This window comes from Dermacentor albipictus, chromosome 3 (genome assembly GCF_038994185.2).
Source record: "Dermacentor albipictus isolate Rhodes 1998 colony chromosome 3, USDA_Dalb.pri_finalv2, whole genome shotgun sequence".
Taxonomy (NCBI): Eukaryota; Metazoa; Arthropoda; class Arachnida; order Ixodida; family Ixodidae; genus Dermacentor; species Dermacentor albipictus.
Window position 1 is genome coordinate 9133952 of NC_091823.1, and position 21811 is coordinate 9155762.

At 47.2% G+C, this 21811-nt stretch overlaps 1 protein-coding gene across 8 annotated transcripts in view; it reads left to right on the forward strand.

The window, feature by feature from the left end:
* Positions 1–21811, forward strand: part of v (Tryptophan 2,3-dioxygenase vermilion) — a 165014-nt gene that overhangs the window by 91633 nt on the left and 51570 nt on the right. For all 8 annotated transcript variants that reach the window (XM_070535054.1, XM_070535051.1, XM_070535055.1 and 5 more), the window contains one exon: positions 21236–21299. In XM_070535054.1, coding sequence (XP_070391155.1) covers positions 21236–21299 — 64 coding nt within the window. The remainder of the gene's footprint in view (positions 1–21235; positions 21300–21811) is intronic.

The window sequence follows — 21811 nt, forward strand, 5'->3', positions numbered from 1 at the left end:
CGAAGCGGCAGAGGAAGCGGCCATAGCACTGGCCCTCACACAAACCAAAGCTACATACGTGATCTGCGACTCGCAAACCGCAATTCGCAATTTTGCAAATGGGCGCATCTCGCAAGAGGCGTATCAGATACTCCAGCGACATCCCATACACCAGGGAGAGGCCGACGTTGGTAACCGAAGGCATTTGCTATGGATCCCGGCACACACTGGAACGAGCACCCCTAACGAAGCGGCTCACGGCGTTGCTCGAGGCCTGACTCACCGAGCAGATCGGAGGAAGAGCCCCCGCGGGGTACTGCAAACGTCTGGGCATGGGAGTATAGTATGACCCGTTTTCACGACATCACGGCACACTACCAATTACAAAGATGCATATACCCATTCCCTCACGCTAGGTTAGACAGGGCGCAGGCAGTACACTTCAGACAATTACAAACAGACTCTTACAGAAACCCCAGACTCATGCACGCCATGTATCCAGAAATGTACACTACAAACAGATGCACATCGTGTGGCGAGGTTGCCACACTAAATCACATGTTATGGGAGTGTCGGGACCTAACAAACAAGTCGGGCAGTGCCGACCCCTCCGTCTCTTTCACCGCCAGCCTCCAGTCACGCTGGATGGCCGCACTGCTCAGCTCTGACCTGACATCACAACTCTGGGCCGTCCAGCGAGCCGAGGAAGCCGCTTCGAGACAAGGTCTCGGAACCGCGTCCGCGGCGGGTGCCCAGACCCACTAAAAAGACGCCGGACTCAAATCTTGTTGATTTGAAATAAAAGTTTACGCTCTCTCATATTTAATGCACATCCTTAGCCTTTCAATTAAAAAACCATTAGTTCGTAGTAAGTGTCCTTGTCGTATTCGTCTTGTGTTTTTGTTCTCATCGCTATTATCTTGTAATGCTTTCAACTGCTTTTCACCATTCTCCCTCACGGCTGCCTACCCCGCTCTATATATCTGTACGTGCCCTGCAAGAAAATTCTATTCCTAAATACCGTATATACTCGTCCAAAAGCAGTACCACTCTTCTTCGTGCTTTTGTGCCATATCTCCATTGGAGCTCGTAAACACATGCCCTCACACGGCAGCTGCTGGTACAAGAAATGAGTCGTGTGCGTCTCCTCTGCGTCTGTCAATGACAGTACGACCAACGCCTTCGACTCGTTACATCATTTGGGCTCGGAGACATTGTCGGTGACGAAAGCACACGCATGCGCCGCAACGTTACTATAGAGCCTTCTAGTTATATTGGTGCGCCACTGCGTAGCTCAGAAAGCGACGAGGGCACCGTTGCAGTTCCTGAAGTCAACTGGCATCAGTGTTCGCCTCGGTTTGACGCGCAGCTCTACATACATGTGCACGCAGTTAGTGCTCTCTCTCTCTCTCTCTCTCTCTCTCTTCATATCTTAACGCATTTTCCCCTGTGTAGGGTGAGGAGAAAAATATGAAGAGGACAGATGTAGGACTGAAATCAGTCATGCTGGAAACACAGGCGAACTGGTATGTCTCAGAACGGCCTCATCAGCACGTCGTCATGACGAAGAGAAAAATAATGGGTGTTGCGACCCAGGGTAGCGTATCTCACCGCTGTCATGCAGTTGATGACGTGGCTGATGATGTGCCAGGTGCCGGGCGATCGAGAGACCCGGGGCCACGTCCAAGAGATGACAAAAACGGTTTATTTACAAATTTACACGATGAGAGTTTACACGCACTAGCACGAGTACGAGTACTAGAACGAGCATGAGTAGGAGCACCCGTACGAGTCGGAGCACCCTCCCACATCGCTCAAGATCCAGTTTTTATGCACTTCTTTTTCCGCTTTCTCTCGTCGGGAAATTCACTGCTCTTCTTCTCCGCCAACCACAATCGTTGAACCGTTCGCAAAAGCCCGACCACGACGTCGCATCGTCCCGCCGGGATCCGCCTCCAATGTTGCATGGACGCCCCCGCATACGAGGCAACGACGAGGCAAGCTGGGCACCCGATGTCGAAGTCTTTCTCACTGAAGTCCTCGACGTTGGTCCCTTTTATCAATTAGTGGGCCGTTCGCGACGGTTCGCTTGTCAGGTTCCGGTAGAGTGGTATTCACGGTAGTAGTTGCTTCCACCAAGGGCGGCGGCCATTGTCGCCTCTGGTGAGCTCTTTCGTTTGCGCGTCACGGTCCATGTCTGGTACCGCCTAGTCCAGGCGGCCGCGCATCTCCCCCGTAATCCCCCGTAAGCTTTGGTTACGCTCATTTAGTCGCCTGCTCCCTGGCCCTCGGAAAACGACGATGCCTCTCATAGCTGAACTCTTGCTGGTGGAGCATTAGTCATCGAGAATTTATGCCGGGTATAACCATGCTAAACAATGCTATAACAATGCTAACAATGCCAATCGTAACAACGGCCACTTGGCGCAACCCGACTTCAGAAACTGTTGTGCGCCCTTGTGGCTTGTGGCCATATATAGTGAATGTCCCGAGTTTAAAAACGGCGCAAAATTTCTCCTTTCGTTGCATTTTCACGTGTAGTTTATTTTTCTCTTCGTCATGACGACGTGCTGATGATTGCCGGGAAGCTTATGCAGCGACGATTAAACGACAACGCCCTATAACATCAGGTCGCGGGTTCAAATCCCGGCTGCGTTGGCCGCATTTCGACGGCAGCGAAATGCAAAACTGCCCGTGTACCGTGCAGTGTGTGCACGTTAAAGAACCACAGGGGGTCAAAATTAATCCGGAGTCCTCCGCTCCGGCGGGCCCCATAATCACATCGTGTTTTTGGCACGTGAAACCCCGAAATGTAATTTTATTTAACGTGCAACTTCGACCTGCGGTGACGCCACTGTGTAGTGGCAGCTCAAAAGTTCTTTCAACAGTTATGACTGTAACGCTTTGAAAATAATTTGCTTCTTTAATGTTTCGGCGTTAGCCTTGCGGCCGCAGTTTGTACGTTGCGCTTGATCCGAAAAATCCAAGATCGTAGATTTGTTTTGTTCGACTGACGAGCTAACGCAAGGACATCAGCCTGTCCAAACTTTGAGATAGTATGCTATGCGATAATATCGTAACGATAGCGTCCACTCAGCAACCCATTTAGCATCCTGTAGAAAGAGTGACAGTATCTCGGTGTTTTAATTATGTTCACCTTGTCGCATATATAGTGGGAGCTTTCCTCGAACGGGTAGAATGGCATTGCGCTGGATAATACTACTACGCATAACGGCGTTACTCCTACAGAGACCTTTATCGGCGACCGTCACGGAGGGCTTGGCGTAGACGTCACTAGTCTATAGCAAAAGGCGAGGTATCCTGCATTTAGCCTCCAGTTGTCGGTTCGTGGTCTAAATAAACTCATCTATGCACCTTGTTCATGGCAATGGCGGCAATGGTTATTTAAATGTAAATGTGGGTGTAATCTGAAGCAGCGTCTGTAAACACAAGCCCACGTGAAGGCTGCATCTATTAGGCGTTGACAGATAAGATGCGTGACGTATGCTAAACGAATGGCTGTAAGGGGGCTTGATCGATAAAGTTAGACGAGATGGAGTGTTTTAACCGATAGCCACAGCGTGGAAAATACCGTTCTTCCTCTTAGCAAAGGCTGCCATTGCTGACCTTATATAGGACCTTCGTGAAGCACGCGGGGACTGTGTAGTTCGTAACGCAAATTCTTTATCACTGGTCTCTCTCGATGAAGGACTTGGCCGACCAGCAATGTGCTCCACTGGGGTCGAGAAAAAAGAGCTTGCTTTTCATCACGGCACCCACGCGAGCAACACAGCGAATATCCCATGGTGATGTGACGTCGGCAGGACGTGCTAACGATGGCCGCGGACGCTCGCTATCGAAACGCTAGCGTGAGCAAGCGCCCGCGGCAGCTGCAGCGAGCGAAGTGGCCTTCGTGCAGTCTATCGCTTCAACGCAAACTCAGCGCCGAGAACACACAGCACGCGCAAAGCTACGAGCCGTCGACGAGCTTAGACTCTGCCCCCAACGCGCGTCGTCCTCAAGATAGGGACGCGCGACCGCACGCAGCCGCAGTTGCAGCCGGAGTGGAACGCCGCCCTCACCGGCCTCTCCCTCCTCTCCCCCCGGTGCCTCGCAGCGTTGGGCGCCTTGACGGAAGACGGCGCGCTTCCTCCCCGCTCTCGTCCCTTTCGCGCGCGGGCGAGATTGAGCCTCGATCGTCGTCTCCGCTCGCAAGCTTGAACTCGCACATACATCGCGGGGCACGCGGCGACGGTGTTTTCGCGTTTGGACTTCATACGCAACGTCACGCAGACGCCAGCGGCAGAAAAGCGCCTGGAGCGCCCATATAGTTGCTGTCGCAATAACATGTCATTTTAAGCTTCCGTTGATATTATTGCAGTGTCTGTTGCTTAAAATTAACACTGCCAGGGTTGCCACGCTTGACTGTCTTGCGTGAATTTGCCTATACTTTATGACAATCCTGGCTACAAATTTTTTTTTCTCTGTCACTTGACTGCTGTTTTTTTTCTTTCTTTTATTTCTTTTTCTTCTTTGTTTTCTACATCAGGCCCAATATTGTTAAAAATACTGGACGTCGCATAAACAGTCATGTTTCGCCTTGTGTAGCATTTGTGTGCCTTACGCTACGCTGCCCATTTATGTCTCCTGCGCAGAAATCAAGGCAACTGGAAAGACAACAGGCTATTAACAGTAACAAGAGGTAATTTTTATTGCACTAATCACATCAAGATGGCACACTTCCAAAGGAATTATTCACACATTGCAGACTGTAATACGAGAACACATTTTTCTTGACCTCTTCATGCCACTCAGGTCAATTTACTATAACACAGCGTTTATGCAGCATACACGCAGAATTTTACATTCCTCATGTCGACTAAGGCCGATATAACGAGAAAGATATTGCGGGCAGTAAATGCTGACGCAATCACAGCTGTCTCATAAGAGGCAGCACGGTAGGTTTTCGCTTACTACAAAAAAATGAACACTAGCACATACACGTTTCATGAAAATTAGAACGCCAACAAAAAATAAAGTAAAGAAAACGGAGGAGATAAAAACCAGGGTGCAAGAGGCAAATTGTATCTGCTCGTATTTACTAAGTTTTGAAGACACTGTTCTAGACTCGCATAGTCAGAACACCTGTACAAGCAGCACATAGCGAATTGGGTGGATTGGTAGTTTACACATATTCCAACGTGTCGTTCATTCTTTGACCCGCGTCTGAATTGTACAACAACTTGTCATGCCAGGCGAACTCATCTCAGGGTTAACAGAGGTGCTACCCGATATAAATGTTGCTTTAGTGTAAACAAGGCAAACTCACCTCTGTAAAGAAGCCGAACGCGCACCTCGGCGAACGCATAACCTGGTCCCTTTAGGAGCCGGCCTTTCTCCACCCATATACGATGTAGCCATGCCAGTCGCCGGCGCACGTCTGTCTATCGCACAGCGCCGCGTAAAAAGCTTTGCCACTTCCGTGCGGTTTGTGCGCTTTAAAAAAAACACAATTATGGGGTTTTACGTGCCAAAACCACTTTCTGATTATGAGGCACGCCGTACTGGAGGACTCCGGAAATTTCGACCCCCTGGGGTTCTTTAACGTGCACCTAAATCGAAGTACACGGGTGTTTTCGCCCCCATCGAAATGCGGCCGCCGTGGCCGGGATTCGATCCCGCGACCTGGTGCTCAGCAGCCCAACACGTAAGCCCTTGAGCAACCACACGGGCGTGTGCGCTTTGCTACGGGTGCACCGCGTCATACTGGTACACAAGTGTCAATGCGACGTGTTTCGTGTCAGTTCAACAAGGTCCTTGACTTATATCGTCGAATACCGTGCCTACAGCCCGGAGGCGATGAATGCAACGTACGCTCGACGGTCCGCTGATTGTAATGTCGATGGCATTGACGGTAACGAGTCGGTGTCGAGTCCGTAAAGTTGACTTCGCAGCGGCGCAGTTGATTATTTAACGTCATTTTGCACCACGTGATAGCGCTCGGCGAATAGCGGTGCGAGCGGCACCGGAAACGTCACGCGCAACTCTGCTCCCTGCGGGAACAGAGTTGCGCATAAAACACACACACACACACACACACACACACACACACACACACACACACACACACACACACACACACACACACACACACACACACACACACACACACACACACACACACACACACACACACACACACACACACACACACACACACACACACACACACACACACACACACACACACACACACACACACACACACACACACACACACACACACACACACACACACACGCACACACGCGCACACACACACACGCACACACGCACACACGCACGCACGCACGCACGCACGCACGCACGCACGCACGCACGCACGCACGCACGCACGCACGCACGCACGCACGCACGCACACACACACACACACACACACACACACACACACACACACACACACACACACACACACACACACACACACACACACACACACACACACACACACACACACACACACACACACACACACACACACACACACACACACAAAGGAGCTGGGGGAAGGGATAGGGAGGTGGGATAAGGCGGTGTAGGAGGCAGGCATGAAGATTGACATCTATAAGCGAAGCTTAAGTGGTGCCACTCCAACAAAACCTGACAATATACAATCGAGAAAGACCTAATTCATTATATATTTGTATTGTGAGGAACCATGCAATAAATAAGTAAGTAAATAAATAAAGCAATTATTATATTTTCCTGTTTAAACGCATATGAACAACACAATTATATGCTCACGTTATATGCGACCACCTGACCCCTCTTAATCAAATTTGTTGCAGCTGAGAGAAAAATAAGATTTCTCGTCACTGACGCAGGTTCTCATTTAGGCTCGCTAATTTTTTTTTATTTTTCTTTTGTGAACCTCAAGGAGAATGGCAAAACTAAGCCTCAAGTTGGTGACTTCGTAACTCTGCAAGAAAAACAGCTGCCTTAATTTTGTAACGTGCCACTGATTAAAAACCTTAAAACGCAAAAAGTCCGCATCTTGCGTTAGGTGCTTCGTTCACAGAATATCAGTATATCTCGAGACCGTATGTGTAATACGTAAAAATAGTTTGCTTCAGGTGCTTTATCGGGCTCACTTAGAAAAAAATCACAATGTTTGTTTTTCTTACTCAGGCGCCACGCCGTAAACGCATCGAAAGTGCGTTGCATGCGGCCTCTGCTGTACGCGTCAGGTTGGTCGCAGGAGAGTGTCCGCTGTCGCTTGGACGAGCGACAACCGAAAAGTGAAATCTAAGCAAGGACTGCAGACTGGAAGCTCGTGCCGGAAGTAGAGGACACCTCGGTGTGTTTGATCGAAGCTACGACACGCTGTGCGTAGTTCTATGCAGGGGAACGGGACTTGTAAGCTTGTGTCTAACGTGTTGGAAAAGTGCTCGCAGAGAGATAAAGGAAAAGGCAAGGAGGTTAGCCAGGTGGCATCCGGTTTGCTACTCTGCACTGGGGAAGCGGGGAGACAAGGAAAATGTCAAGGAAACAGAAAACGGAAAATTTCAGTGGCGCGGTAGGGGTAAATGCGAGAGAAATGTGTTAGCATTACGTCCACCTGCGGCAAGTTGTTTTTTCACCCACTTTCATTTCCATTCATGGTTATATTGCGCTCAGTTTTACACAGAGGATATTAATTGAAGGACAGGAAGTCGACGGACGTAGCGCAAACTACCAACTGTTTCCGTCCACCAACGTCCACGTCCAACGTCCACCACTACCACTACCAACTACCAACATCCACGTCCTGTCCTTCACTTATTATCGTCTGTGTAAAACTGAGCGCAATATAGCCATGAACGTTCACCAACCGGCCCCCTTCATTGCTTTACTAAATTTCATTTCCATTAATTTATCGTTTCTTTATTTCATTTATTAAGCACAAGTAATTTCCCCTATGTTGTTCTTGGTGTCAGTGTTTGTTGGCTTTTATGATATATATTCCCCCCCCCCTTTAATATTTTCTACATTTCAATTTCAACCACAGCTAATTTCCACAGCGGTTCCCATACAGGTTTTCCGCAAGCTCTCCCCTCTCTACCACCGCGTGACCGGCTTCCCACACGTTTTTTCCCCGCTTTGGCAATCACGTAATGCCAAGGCTTTAAAGGGTTACGCGCACGCACACGTAACCATTCAAGGCGGTCGCACGCAGGCAAGTCAAGCCGTATACAGCACTGCTCCGGCGGCTTTCCGAGCGAACGAAGGTCGAGTCCATTGTCGTAATGTTTATTTTTTTGTTCCGTGACAATTCTGTCGTCCAGTCGGCTTGATGAAAATAATTTGGGCAGAAGATGAGGATAACGTAATATATACATACGGACTCCTCGTAATCAGCTAAGCTACGTGAAATTGTTTTGAGTGCTGTAGGCAGTGTGTACTTTAGCACGTAGCTTGCCATTTTAATTATGCGCGTGGCCGCCATAATTCGGGCACCAGACAAAATTGACAGTTTTGAAAGAGGTAATCCGTTCCACTCTTCATTTTCCCACGACAGCGTAGCTGAACGAAGCCTCTAGAAGCATTGCTAGAGAAAATGAAAACTATCGAGGAATCTGCTGGAAAGGCCACAAGCGGCCTCCACCCGCACCGAAGTAGCCGCACGTGCGGGCCTTTTCCGGGCGGTATTTCAAATGTTATACTTCCTCTTACTCGTGCACTATACATACGAGGGGGGGGGGGGGGGGGGGTGCGTAAGGTACAAGAAAGCTACAGCGACGCCAATTTGATATTGATCAGATGGTTTCATTTCATTGCAGTCGCACAGCAGGCCGTTTCGTATTTGACGGGTCGAAAGCAGCAGCGGGAAAATGAAATCTCGTGCGAAAATCTAATATCACAACGCGACCTAAAGCTTGACGAAAACGATTCGCGGGTAGACTGGTTGCGTGAGACGCGGCGCATTAATTTCGGCCACGCTGAGTTTCTCGGCTCGCGATAGTATCGCAGGATATCGATTTCCTCGTTTTGCTTCTCTCGACGTTGTCCTTCGTGGAAGACATGCGCGCGGCCTTGCTGACCACGCAGAAACGGGGCTCGAGTATTTCACCACTCTGGGCCTTCGCTTTGCCTTCTCCTGAACCTTGCTCAGTAAGAGCTAAAACGCATGCAGTACGTCCTGTTCCCCAAGCAAGGTTGACTATCGGTCTGTAGCACCGTTTCTCTACGTCTCTCACTTCAGGACTATGCCGACATGTGTGCGATTTATTTATTTATTTATTTATTTATTTATTTATTTATTTATTTATTTACTGTGTGCAAGTATGGCTTGGAAAGGCGGGTGGGGTATTCGTTGTCGATATTTCTAGGAGCGTTTGCTTCTATGCCAAAGCGTTAGGCTAGTAGCAGCAGTAGCTGGTCAGTTTTGTTCACGGAAGCTCTACTGGGAACTACATACTTAAACAGTCGCCTCTGGCTTTCCGATGACTATATCTGACACATAACGCACTAGGATATATGGTTTGTACACACAGGTGCAGTACGTATTACCGAGGAAGTCCCTACGTGTTGTGGGCAATACAGCAACTCCTTAGTGGAACGTGCGAAACAGACTTATTAGAAAAAAAATAGACAGCGTATGTTCGGACGAATCGGCAAAAGGTCCGTGCGTAGTCCTTAAATGAGCGTTCACGCGTTGTGTGCATTGCGCACACCGCTTCGCTCAGTACACCATGTGACAAGTTATGAAAATAGCGCTCAGTAAACGAAAAGGAAAAAAATTAATGAAGAAAAAAGGCGTGCAGGGTAAACGAAGACCAGGGAGCGAGAGACAAACATCTCACTTTGACGCGGAACAAGAGAAATGAGAAGTAATTTACTGGGAGCAACACCTAGCACTATAGCGGTTGTTATATACACATTACTCGCTGCCATTCAACTTTGGGCCCATATTTTCTTTTGCTCGTCGTTCAACTGCTCCTGGCGCATCGTGTTGAGGAACAACCGAGCACTGCAGATGCAGAAATAAAAGCGTATATGTATCTCAACTGGGTGATTAAGGCACAGCGTCCTCAGTGCTTGCCGACAAAAACAGAACGTTATCAGCCGTCTTGCACTTTGCGACGTTTCGAGTAGAAGCGTCGGAAGGCCCTAACAGGTTCATGGCTGAGACATGCAGTGCTGCACTGTTTGCAAGAGCGTATTGGATCAGGTTATGTTAGACAGACAGAAGCAAATTCAGGAACGCTCTGGAGGACTGCAAGAACGGGACAAAAATCACAGTGGTAGTTTCTCCTGAAGCGTGAAGCACTGACAGCGATGGCAAGGTTCAGCGTTTCGCTTGCATCCTTTCGTTTGGGGCCTCCGCCGAGGAGTGATTCGCCACGGGGATGCTTGCAACGCCGCAGTCTGCAGGAGCCTCTATGAGTCCAACCCCTTAAATTTCTGTCTTTCCCTTTCCTTCTTTATACTTTTCAATTAATGATTATTGATTCGTCTTACTATTATTGCTCCCATTTTAATGCATAATTTAAATTTACAGCAGCACTTACTCTACAGCAGTCCTGGAAGCTTATCTGCGGTTATAACTTGGAATAATCACCCATTTCATGGCCAATGCCCCATAGTGGGTACTAGCCATAGACTAGTCAAATGGGCAACCACTGCTCCTCGAACGACGTTCAATGAACCTATACACGGGTGCGACACATATTTATGGCGCGACGCGGGGCGAGTCCTGCTGGGCCAAATATGAAACAGCGGCCTGGCTGCTGCGAAGCGTCGCGCAGAAAATTCTTAGGGGCATTCTATATGCTGCCTGCTGAGCCAAACCATGGGTGGCCCTAATGCTTAAAGTATGAGACTCTTGTGCGTGCAGCCCTTTGTTTTAATCCGGCCCTCCGACAATTTTATTGGTTTATATACATATCTCCGAAAGTTGACGCGCGCCGGACGGTTAAGCAGGCCGTCCTTTAGTTCGACCGTCTCCGACAGCCGTTTCCTAGCACCGTGTCAGCTCGGGAGATAACAAAGTGTGGACTCCTTGAATGTGGACCCCGCAGGCGTGCCAAAGGGGAAAGCCATAACAGGCCGCCACGTCGTATCTATACGACGGGCGCGACGTCGCCTGAGGGTCGTATTCCAGTAAAGCAATTGCGCTCGTACAATTGAGATCAGAACTGCGCTCACCGACGGCGCCCCAAGTCTCGCCCGAGTGTCAACAGGGAGCGGCCTTGTTCGACCGCGAGACATCACGCGGCCACGAAAGCGATAAGCGAGCGACCCAGCTTCGCTCGCTCTTAGCCGGAACGCGCAGCATGTGCATGCGCTTGCCATCTAGCATACGTCGAACGGTTATGCTATGTACGTCGAACGGCTATGTCAAAACAAATACCAGCGGCATAAGGACAATCGAAATATGAAAAATAGGGCTCGAAAAATAAAACACATTGATGCTTTCACACTGCTGACAGTAAGAACAGCAAAGTGAAGGAGAAGCATCTTAGGGGACATTCTATGTGTTCTTTATTGCTGTAGGTGGTGTCTAAGCGCTACCTAAAAGAAAGAATCAGCAACGTAAATGACAGTTCCAGGCAGCGTATTCCATTCGCTTGTGGTGCGAAGGCAAAAATAAAGGCGATATAACAACGGACGAGCGAAGCATTATGCATCATTTGATTATGAGTTTGATATTTACGAGTCAACAAGAAGGCAGAGCATGGTTTAGTTCAAGAGGAAAATGAAGCCAAGTAAGATGATCTTATTAGTTGAAGGTATTTGTAACAATGTCTATTGAAACTTGTTGCTGATTCACTTAGTTTACAATCCTCGTTTGTTTTGCGCCGCGTAGTTGTCCCAAGTCTTTTGTTTGCTCGCTAAGAGGAAAGCGGTGCGTTGTGAACTTGCATTGTATTTCCTTTCCCTACATTTCATCTACATTTAATTAAAAGCAGTTAATTTTCTTATGTTTTTCATGACTTTTTTATTATGAACATAACAACAACAACAACAACAACAACAGTAATTTTATTCAAATAATCAAAACTGGTATGCGACAACGTCTGGATCCTTAGCCATAGGCTAGTTATGGATCCATGCAGTTATACAAAGAAAAGTAAACGATTCAGACACGAGCACAATCATTTGTTTTGGATCAAACAAACAAAAAAACAAAGAAAAACAAAGAAAGGAATGCAACCAAACAAAAACCAATAAACGAAGGTGCAGACCACCGCAGGAGGGAAAAAGCCACGGCCCCCGCCGGCTCGGGCGCGCGCCATTCTTCGCATGCCTAGGACACAGCCATCGGCACCCAGAAGCGCAAAGGCTTAGTTTCTGTCCAAACTGCTAAGTGTCACCCACGACAGGAGCCCCACACCACCAGTGAGGCAGCACGTACCCGAGGCAAGACCCATGGCCTCTTTCCCACGGCAGCCCGCACACATACATGCTTGCGATAAGAATACATGAAACTGTTACACAAAAAGAATTGGCAGAACATTTGTGACTTTAGCCGTGTGCAGAACGGTAACATGTAATTATTATTTACTCAACGCAAAGAGACTTTACAAAGAGACATTGGCTCACGATTGCGGCGCGGGCTTTTCCAATTGTCTTATTATGTTTTTCACACATTCTCGTACAGGTAAAATATACATCAAATGTACTGTACATATATGACACCTCTTTGTCGTTTGACGATGGTTGTCTGGCAATGATAATGCCAAAAAACAAACAATTTCGCAGTGCTTGTTGATGACATAAAATATGCCCCTTCGGTATCCCTAATTTTTCTGTGTTGTCTGATGGTGTGTTTTTCTCGCTTCAAGACCCGCTGGTGCAGACTATAGCTTGCACTTTACGGGAGATTAAGTATTCTGTTACTTTCTCAACTTTTGGTGGTAGGACGGACAATTACGGTTTCGAAGGCAATACGTGGCAGAAACGGTGATCGCTATACGTCCTATAACCACCTGTAATAACATGCAAATACGCCAGCACCACAGGTTCTACCGGCGGCATATAGGTGCAGCGAACGGCGACAACGCAAATAAGCGATTTATAGCGACAAACAACACCGCGACAAATCGAGACAACGTCTGGTCAAAGGCTGAACTTCATTTACAAAGTTCCGCATTCTGCCTACAAGGTATCTATGTATCTATCCGTCCGTCCGTCCGTCCGTCCGTCCGTCCGTCCGTCCGTCCGTCCGTCTGTCTGTCTGTCTGTCTGTCTGTGTTTGTTTGTTTGTTTGTTTGTTTGTTTGTTTGTTTGTTTGTTTGTTTGTTTGTTTTTGGTGAAGGAAATGTTATCGACTGTCCTCGTCTGTGGTGTCGTTACGCTGCAGTACTCGATGGAGATCCCTCACCGATCTCGACACGCCTGCATGTGGCAATGGCTCTTGTTGTTTGCAACGGATTGAGCAATGTAACAAGCGCCTACGTCGCAAAAGTTGCCGCAGGCTGTACACGTGCTACCAATGTCGACGGTGTAAATAAGTGGCATCGCGTGACTGATTCTATATATAGGCTGTTAGGAAAGCAAGAAGGCACATAATGGAGAGGTGTGAATCAATGTAGCTGCCGAGCTCACAATTGCACGTTGTGCGTGCCAAGGATGTACAACGCATCACGGCAGCAACACACTCAAGGACTCGTTTAGCTTTCCCAAATCGTGTACTAGAGCGATGAAAAATGAAGGAATAAAAAACATTTATAAATGAGCTTTTGTAGGTCCAACGCACATTTTCGAATCTATGCTAAGTGAATCTTAACTAAAGTGGCAGATTAAATCTTCTAGAGCTAACGGCGATACGTAAAATTTGGTGATGACAGGTGCATGAACCGAAAAGTACGACACGTATGAAGCAGCATTTAGGTATTCTCTAAGTCTTGTGTCGCAGTGGGACATACCCATTCTGCACAACTGGCCAAGAAGGAGGCGCACACCCAGTGGCACATACCTAATGGCTAAATCAATTAAAGTAAAGTAAATCAAGGAATTCGTGAAATATAATAAACATTCTACTAACAGATGGGTATGCTTCAGAGGTTGTAAGCCTACGTTGTATCATAATGTTTTATGTGGGAATCGTATACATACTGGGACATGCCCATTCTGTGCATGCACCTGTCATCATCCAATTATATAGATCGCGTTTCGCTGTAAAGCATTTAATTAGCCCCTTTAACCAAGCTTCGCATCGCATAGATTCCAACATGTGTGTTAGATCTACATAAGTTGTTGTTTTTTTTTTCTTTTTGCCCCGCCGTAGATCACTCATTATGTATGCTAAAATGACGTTTTCAGCTGCGCCACAGAAACGATTTCTGATTATGGGTCATTTTTCTTTCTTTTCTTTTTTTGAGCGCTAGGCGTTTACTTGAACCCGGCAGAAACGGGCCAAGTCGGCTTTTCTGACTCGAATCGGCCTGTCGAGTTTATGTAAATGCTAGCTGGTCGGGCTGAACGAGCGTCGGATAGGGCAGAGTCAGCCCGACTGTACGGCGCGGTTTGAGCCATTCCGACCAGTTCGCCGTGCGCGTGTAAACGCGGTCGGGCCAGTCAGCACCGAGACTAACGCGTGACCACTGAGATGTCAGCGTTTTATACGCAGGCAGCAGAAATTATTTCGAAACAAGGCAAAAACAAGCACTGTGCCGCGCAATTTTATTATACAAATAAGAGCCATGAAATAGAGCTGTTAAAGGACGGCTGGAGAGAACCGGAAGCCCCTGTTGTGCCTGGCGATGGCTCGGAACAAAGCAGGCTTCACCGGCAGACGTGCAGCTGTCTGGGGTGCCATTCACGCTTCGTCGTTTGCTCAAGGCGACTAAATCAGCGTCACCTGAGACATACGAACAAGCAGTCATGTTCCATGTCTTCGGCGCTAGAGACCTGGCGCCGACGGTGACGCGTAAGCAATGACAGCTCAAGACGACAGCGCCGCCCTCCGACTGCCGCGATCTCTCCCTATCCCGACAGATTGAACGTCACGAGAAGAGGCTACTGATTGGTGGCCACTGATTGGTGAAAGGGCCACTGTCGAGGACTGCCGGAGAACGGCGTCAACGGTGGGATCACAGTTTGCCACGTGTTTGCCTCATATTGTGCAACATTAGAGACCAGGGGGCCGGCAAAAGGGTGGGAGTGCGGCAAAAAGGAGAGTCGTTGAGGCCGCGATATAGTTTGACCGGTTCGGCGTTTGTGATTGGCCAGTGAATTCCCTCAATGATTGAAAGTGGGAAATAAACGGCATAAAAAGCGGATCTGGACTGCTTTGAGAAGAGCGAGGTTCGGACATGCAAAGATTTTAGCATGTAGTGAGCTCCGAGAGCCGGAGCCGTGTTTGTAAAACTCAGTCATGTACAATTGAATATAAACTTCTTTCTCGTCTCTTAGACGTCGCCCGGGACCTTTCTTCCTCCCTGCACCCGGCACGGGGCCATACATTCGTGGCCGCACGGGCCCCCGACTTCGCAACAACCCCGTTCGAAAGCGTTGAAGTCTCGGCTCGACGCTGCGTGCAGTCCAGACACGTCAGAAGCGAGCTCGTGTAGATACGGTCACGTCGGGTTCGCCAGCCCAATTTCTTACTCGACCCGCTTGCGTTGAGTTCATGTAAACGCAGCCCCAGGTGTCGGCGCGTAGTTTTGCACAACGCCGACGCTCCCGTCAGTTCTGCAGACGCTTCGCGCAAACGGTTAGACGCAAGGAAATAAAACTCACCTGACAATGCCAAGAATGCTTTTCGCATTGAGAAAGAAAAAGACAGGATAAACAAGGTTAGAGAAGCCGTAGCCAACAGAAATATTCGTCGTGATGCGAGCAACTTAAGCAACTTTGATGGTGTACAACAAGGATGTTTTCGGCAAAGAAAATACAGGCTTTTCATTCAGCGTGATGGGACGAGGGGCGAGGGTTATGCTGCACTTATTTGTTTGCATGTAGTAAACTAGGGACTGAATCATTTTGGACCTCGGACGGCAAGGGGACAGCACTGGCGATCAATGCGGCTGAAACTGCTGACTCTTCCTTCTCTTGCGCTGCACACGAAGGGCTCCCTATGCAAGTCATGAAGCGGCCATGATTAGGCTATATACAAAGACAGCGCGCTGTCTTGCCGGCTCCTCCAATTCGACAAGTAGCTGTCACTTATTAAAAAGTTAATTTAGAGAGAGAGAGAGAAAGGGAGAGAGAGAGAAAAAAAAGGGACAGAAAAACAGGGAGGTTAGCAAGTGTAAGTACTGGCTGGCTACCCTGGCTGGGGAAAGGGGTAAAGGGAATAAAAGGAGAAGAGAAAAAAAAACAAGAAAATTTAATTGAACCATTCCAAAGCAGTGTATCGAATGGTGCTCCTCTGCTTCTACTTTTTTCGCCTTTTTGTTATTGTAGTTGAAAAGTTAGGGTGTATGTTTCTAACCTCCGTTTCTAGCCTCTTTCGTGGGCAGATCCCGGAGATTGTGCAGTCTAAAAATGGGACAGACATGACGATGATGATGATGAACTATAGAATTTGTTCTTAGTCGCGGCTGATGAAGACAATTAAAATGAGGATATTTGTGATGATATTTGTGACGACGATGGTGATATTAATGATGATGGATATGATGGTGATGATCGCGACTCCGACAATGCTGGTGATGATGATGACTGACCACGCCCCATCTCGCCCAGGAAGACGCTCTTACATCGACTTCAACTACAGGTTGAATTCTCTCCCAATTTTTTATCCTCACGCGCGTTTTTTTTTCTTTTTTTTTTCCTTTGGTTCTTTTTTCGGTTCTCGATTATTGAATTAGGCAGGTTTCCGGTAACATTACAGATCAGAAATTCATGGTCGTCGCTTGATCTATAACCACGACACGCATGATTTTATCAGGGAGTCTGGTTGTCTGCGGCGGATTAAGCCAAAGTGTTGACTACGTCGCCATGCTGCCGCAGGCGATGCACGTGTAGTGGATTCCGACAACGTTAACCAGCGGATGCAGGCAAGGTTTAGCGACATTGTCCCGTACGCTGGGATTACATTCATATATATAAGTATTTTCCTGTGATAGAATTAAACGTGACAGAATTGCTTGCGCATGCATGTAGATACAGATAAAACAATATACCCGAACAGCACAAACAACACTTTTAAAAGAATGTACAAAAGTTGTACAAAACTTGCGCTTGGCACAATAAACTGTGCAGACCATTTTCACGGTGATCGCGTGTCCCCCGCCATGTTTGATCACGTGATGACGCTTCCGTTGCTTGTTACGGCTCCCTTCGCTGGCTCCGTGTTGACAATTGACGTGTGCGAAGCCTGGTGCCGCTCGGCGAACCTTGACTTTGGTCGACGTCGTGGATTGGGTGGACGCTTTCGGCACAGCTTCAAAGGACATATAAGCGCTTTCGGAGCTCGTTGCACATTGTCCAAACGGCGCGAACGGGGTTTGTGCTAAAAGCGGGGCAACGAGTGCATCCCGGGCTATCAAAACTTTCCACTTATAAATTAAGTCAATTAAGGTCAGTGCGTTTTGGCTTTCATTCTCCATTTGGCAAAGGCTTTGAAGTAACGGCTTGTCATGGTTCCGACTCAGTGAAGTTCCTCAATGTGGTCATGATGTGTTGCTTGTTTTCTGCCTATTTACCCGCGGATGCGCTCAGTTGCGATACATTCGTTCTTGCTGAGCACAAGAGCGCTTGGAACGTAAATGTTCTATACTTTATAATAGCTCGTAGCAAAGACGTATTATTGCTAGTCACTCGTGAACTCTGTGAACTCCGTGAACTCTGTGAACACCGTGAACCGTGTCGCAACATTCAGCTTCTTTTTTTTTTCTGTCGGTGTAGTTGTCGTCACCCATGTTTCGGCGCATTGATTCACTTACTTGTGGTACGTGGGCTTTAGAGTGGGCCAAGATGGCGTTGAGTTGGGATCGATGTGTGTAGATGACGTGGGAGAAACTTACTATGCCAGGAAGTGACGCTACTACCTTTGTCAGTATGTAACGAGCAGTACTCACTCTTGACAACATTCCGGATTTGAAATCCTTTCTTTAGAGGTTAGCGATAGAACGCTAGTGGATCGTGAAGGGCGGCCGCCAGCACAGGCAGTCTTTATGTAATAGTGCCCCGTGGACTTGGTCACACAGGTTCATTCCATCCCTTACTATACCAGCCACTATTATTGCAGCCAATTAGTGCTCGCGTCCTCCCTCTACCACTCAAGCTTTCGCAGCATGAAGGGCGCAATGTGTATGTATTGCATTTCCGACTGCTGACTGCACAGTATCAGGGAAGAAGCGATAATGGTTTCGCATTCGTGCGCTTTCGCTGAGGCAACGTGCAGAGCGCCGCAGAAAGTGCCATCTCGTTCCTCTACGGCGAAATGCCATAGAGGAACGCGAAGAGTCGATACACATCGACAGAAACAACTTTACCGGCGTCCACATTATCACACACAAAACGAGGGAAATATCAATGTCATTTACGGAAACTGCATCGTCCGGTATTCGGTTTCATTCCCTTATTGTTCTTCAGAAGAACAAATTACCAAATGTTGCATTTTATACAGGTGTCCCAATATTTTTCTGAATTATCTCGACGAAGCCAGGTGTACATCGGCCCTAAGAAGTACTTGTCGAAGGCGACTAATGGCTGTCTGGTTGTTATGGATACAATGAATAAATATCAGCTGTAGTTCTTGCCGTCTTATTGTTAGCATGCTGCTCCTATCTCACTGCTCTTTTTGTTTCAGAAATTATCGCGGAATAATCATACTTATTACATACAAATATTAATTTTTGATGTTCCAGTTTTTCTAATCTATCGATGAGGTATGCTGCTGGTGAAGGTCCCAAATTACTCAGCATAATCTAGTACAGATTACGATGTAAAGAAAAAGAATGGGAGAAATAGAGACATAGTACTTTCCGCATAGACCGCAATAGGTCACACAAACAAATTTTCTCTAGCACAGAAAGCGAAATATCAGTATAAGTATGTACACAGTTCACCCTTTTTTTTTCATTGCGTTATTTTCCTAGTTTGGTTAACCTCGGTTAACGATGGCCAGAATAATAGATAGATAGATAGATAGATAGATAGATAGATAGATAGATAGATAGATAGATAGATGGATAGATAGATAGATAGATAGATAGATAGATAGATAGATAGATAGATAGATAGATAGATAGATAGATAGATAGATAGATAGATAGATAGATAGATAGATAGATAGATAGATAGATAGATAGATAGATAGATAGATAGATAGATAGATAGATAGATAGATAGATAGATAGATAGATAGATAGATAGATAGATAGATAGATAGATAGATAGATAGATAGATAGATAGATAGATAGATAGATAGATAGATAGATAGATAGATAGATAGATAGATAGATAGATAGATAGATAGATAGATAGATAGATAGATAGATAGATAGATAGATAGATAGATAGATAGATAGATAGATAGATAGATAGATTTATGGGTGAATGGATGGACGAATTTATAGGTGGATGGCTGGGTCGTCCTAAAGCAACTAAAGGGGTATGATAAAAGTATTGAATTATCCGGAATAATTATGACCGACTGTTATTCTTTATTGTTCACTCATCAAAACGCGGGGGCCGTGGTCGGGAATCGAGCCACTCACCTCCTGCTTAGGTATTAGAACGCTACAGCCACAGAGCCAGCGAGGCGAGTCATGATATCCAGAATGCGAAGACTACGCATCATGGGTAATTCTTTACATTGTTTTCGCTCGGCCCAGGATCTTCTCCAAATAACAGGGACCGACTCCGCGCAATGGGTGCTTGAAATGCGCGTGAAGCGCACAGTTGCTCTAGCTGATGGGCAAATTTTGCTTACGTACGCTGCATTTAAAAGAAGGCGATACACTCTAGCGTCTGGCATTTTTGAGATACTATATAGCGCAGCTCTTTGGCGCCCGTTCCTGCGGCGAGCGTCGGCGCCCATCGTAACCGAGCGAACGAGCAGCGAAGGATGAAAGAGCGAGAGCGGAGTGCAGCAGGGGAGGGCAGACAGTGATAGCGAAGAGAGCGTGAGAAGGAAAGCGCAGAAGGAGGGTGCAGAGGAACAACCGTAAAGTGGAAAGCGGAGGGGGAGGGTATGTAGAAATCGTGAGAAGAAGAGCGTAGTGCCACGCAAGACGGGCTCTGCGGCGACGATGGCTACGAGACGGCGCTAGAGTAGCGCGTGCGTCGCCTGTATGAAAACAAAGCGCTCCGGGAGCTCAGGTCTGTCTGCGGCGGCTGCGGTAAATCGTTCCAACGCGTACCCCACGCCCTGCCTCTCGCGGTCTCCCTATTAACGAGGCAATCGTGCCATTCTTCGTTCCGTTTGCAGTGTGCCACGGGAGACAGATTGCCCGCACCAGCCAATATATCAGGAAATAAAAGCGCTATAGAGCTGCGCTCAAATTTTGCATTAGGGAGACTCGTAATCGTCGGTGAATTATTTCGTTTATCTAAATATTCAACCATTTTATTAATGTTTACAAATGCGTATTTGTGTAACTGCATCTTAGTTTGTTTCTGTTCGTTGATATTTTCCCGATGGTTTGAATTTAAGTCCAGATAATATATACAACCGTAAGCTTTTGTATGTCAAACACTGAGAGTAATCGAAATGACCTGTCCACTTCTGTACTTTTGTGCGTCCAATGCCTTGCCGTATGTGCCAGTTTACGTGGAGTAGTACACTAGTAGAAAGCATTAGCCTAGGCAAGCCTCCCTCTGAGTAAACTCTCTTTTTATCTCTGTGTTTTGGACCTCTCTTCGCAGTATACTATTTGACAATGTTTATATGTGCAGCAGTTATATCAACGAAGAATATGCGAACATGTGTGAATGTAAGGCTGTACAAAAGAGATTCACAGGTTGCGTTCACATCAACGTTATCCAGCACATGCATATTCTTAAATGTATAAGATGTAGCCCTTAAGTATCACGAAAGGTGTTCTTGCAGCAATGTTAACCTTATATTGACATTATCCAAAACGCGCCTTCATTTTTCATGTTGCACTGAAAGCCAATTGCTACCAAATATTTATTTTCATCTTCATCTTTTCATTTATTTTCATCATTTTCAAATGTTTATTTTCATATTTATTTTCCAATATTTTTTTTCATCTGTTTAGTCTCCAAACAATATTGTTTTATGATGCCGCCGTATAGGATGATGCTGACTCTGGTGCGATGAAACCCTGACTTCCGTTTTCTGTTAATTCCAGCAACGACAACTCCAAGGATGGGGTGCCGCGCCAAGGGAAGCTGCTGTACGGAGACTACCTGCAGGTACGTGATGCTTGCGTCCTTGTGTGCCTTCTCAATTTCAGTGTTGCCATTTCAGCAAACTTTGCGCTAAATTTAGCAGATTATTTTCTGGTGCTCGCCGTGCGCTACCCTCTACTATTTCACGTGGCAAGGATGATCGCACTTCAGTGGACTACGGAAATGCAAAACAGATACCTCTGACTGTGCAGTAGCGTTCCGCCGAATTCGCGTAGCATTGTAGCTGTAGTGTTGAATGCCTAAATAGTAAATAGGGTTCTATGGCGTGAAGCGATGGGTCATGTGCCACGCGGCCTTAATTAAGCAGCAGGTGCTCGCACACCTTGGCGTTACTGCGCGTGGCACGCAGCTGTATGCTTCTCCGAGCGAAATGCGTTCTGTGTAGCCTTCCAACGTAATCAGATAATATGCGGCGTCGCATTTCGGTTGTGGTGACAGCGCCGTTTTAATCGGCAGCGTTGTTGTGTTGCCCTAAAATAAACGACTGGCGTAACGCTGGGCGACGACGCTCTAAG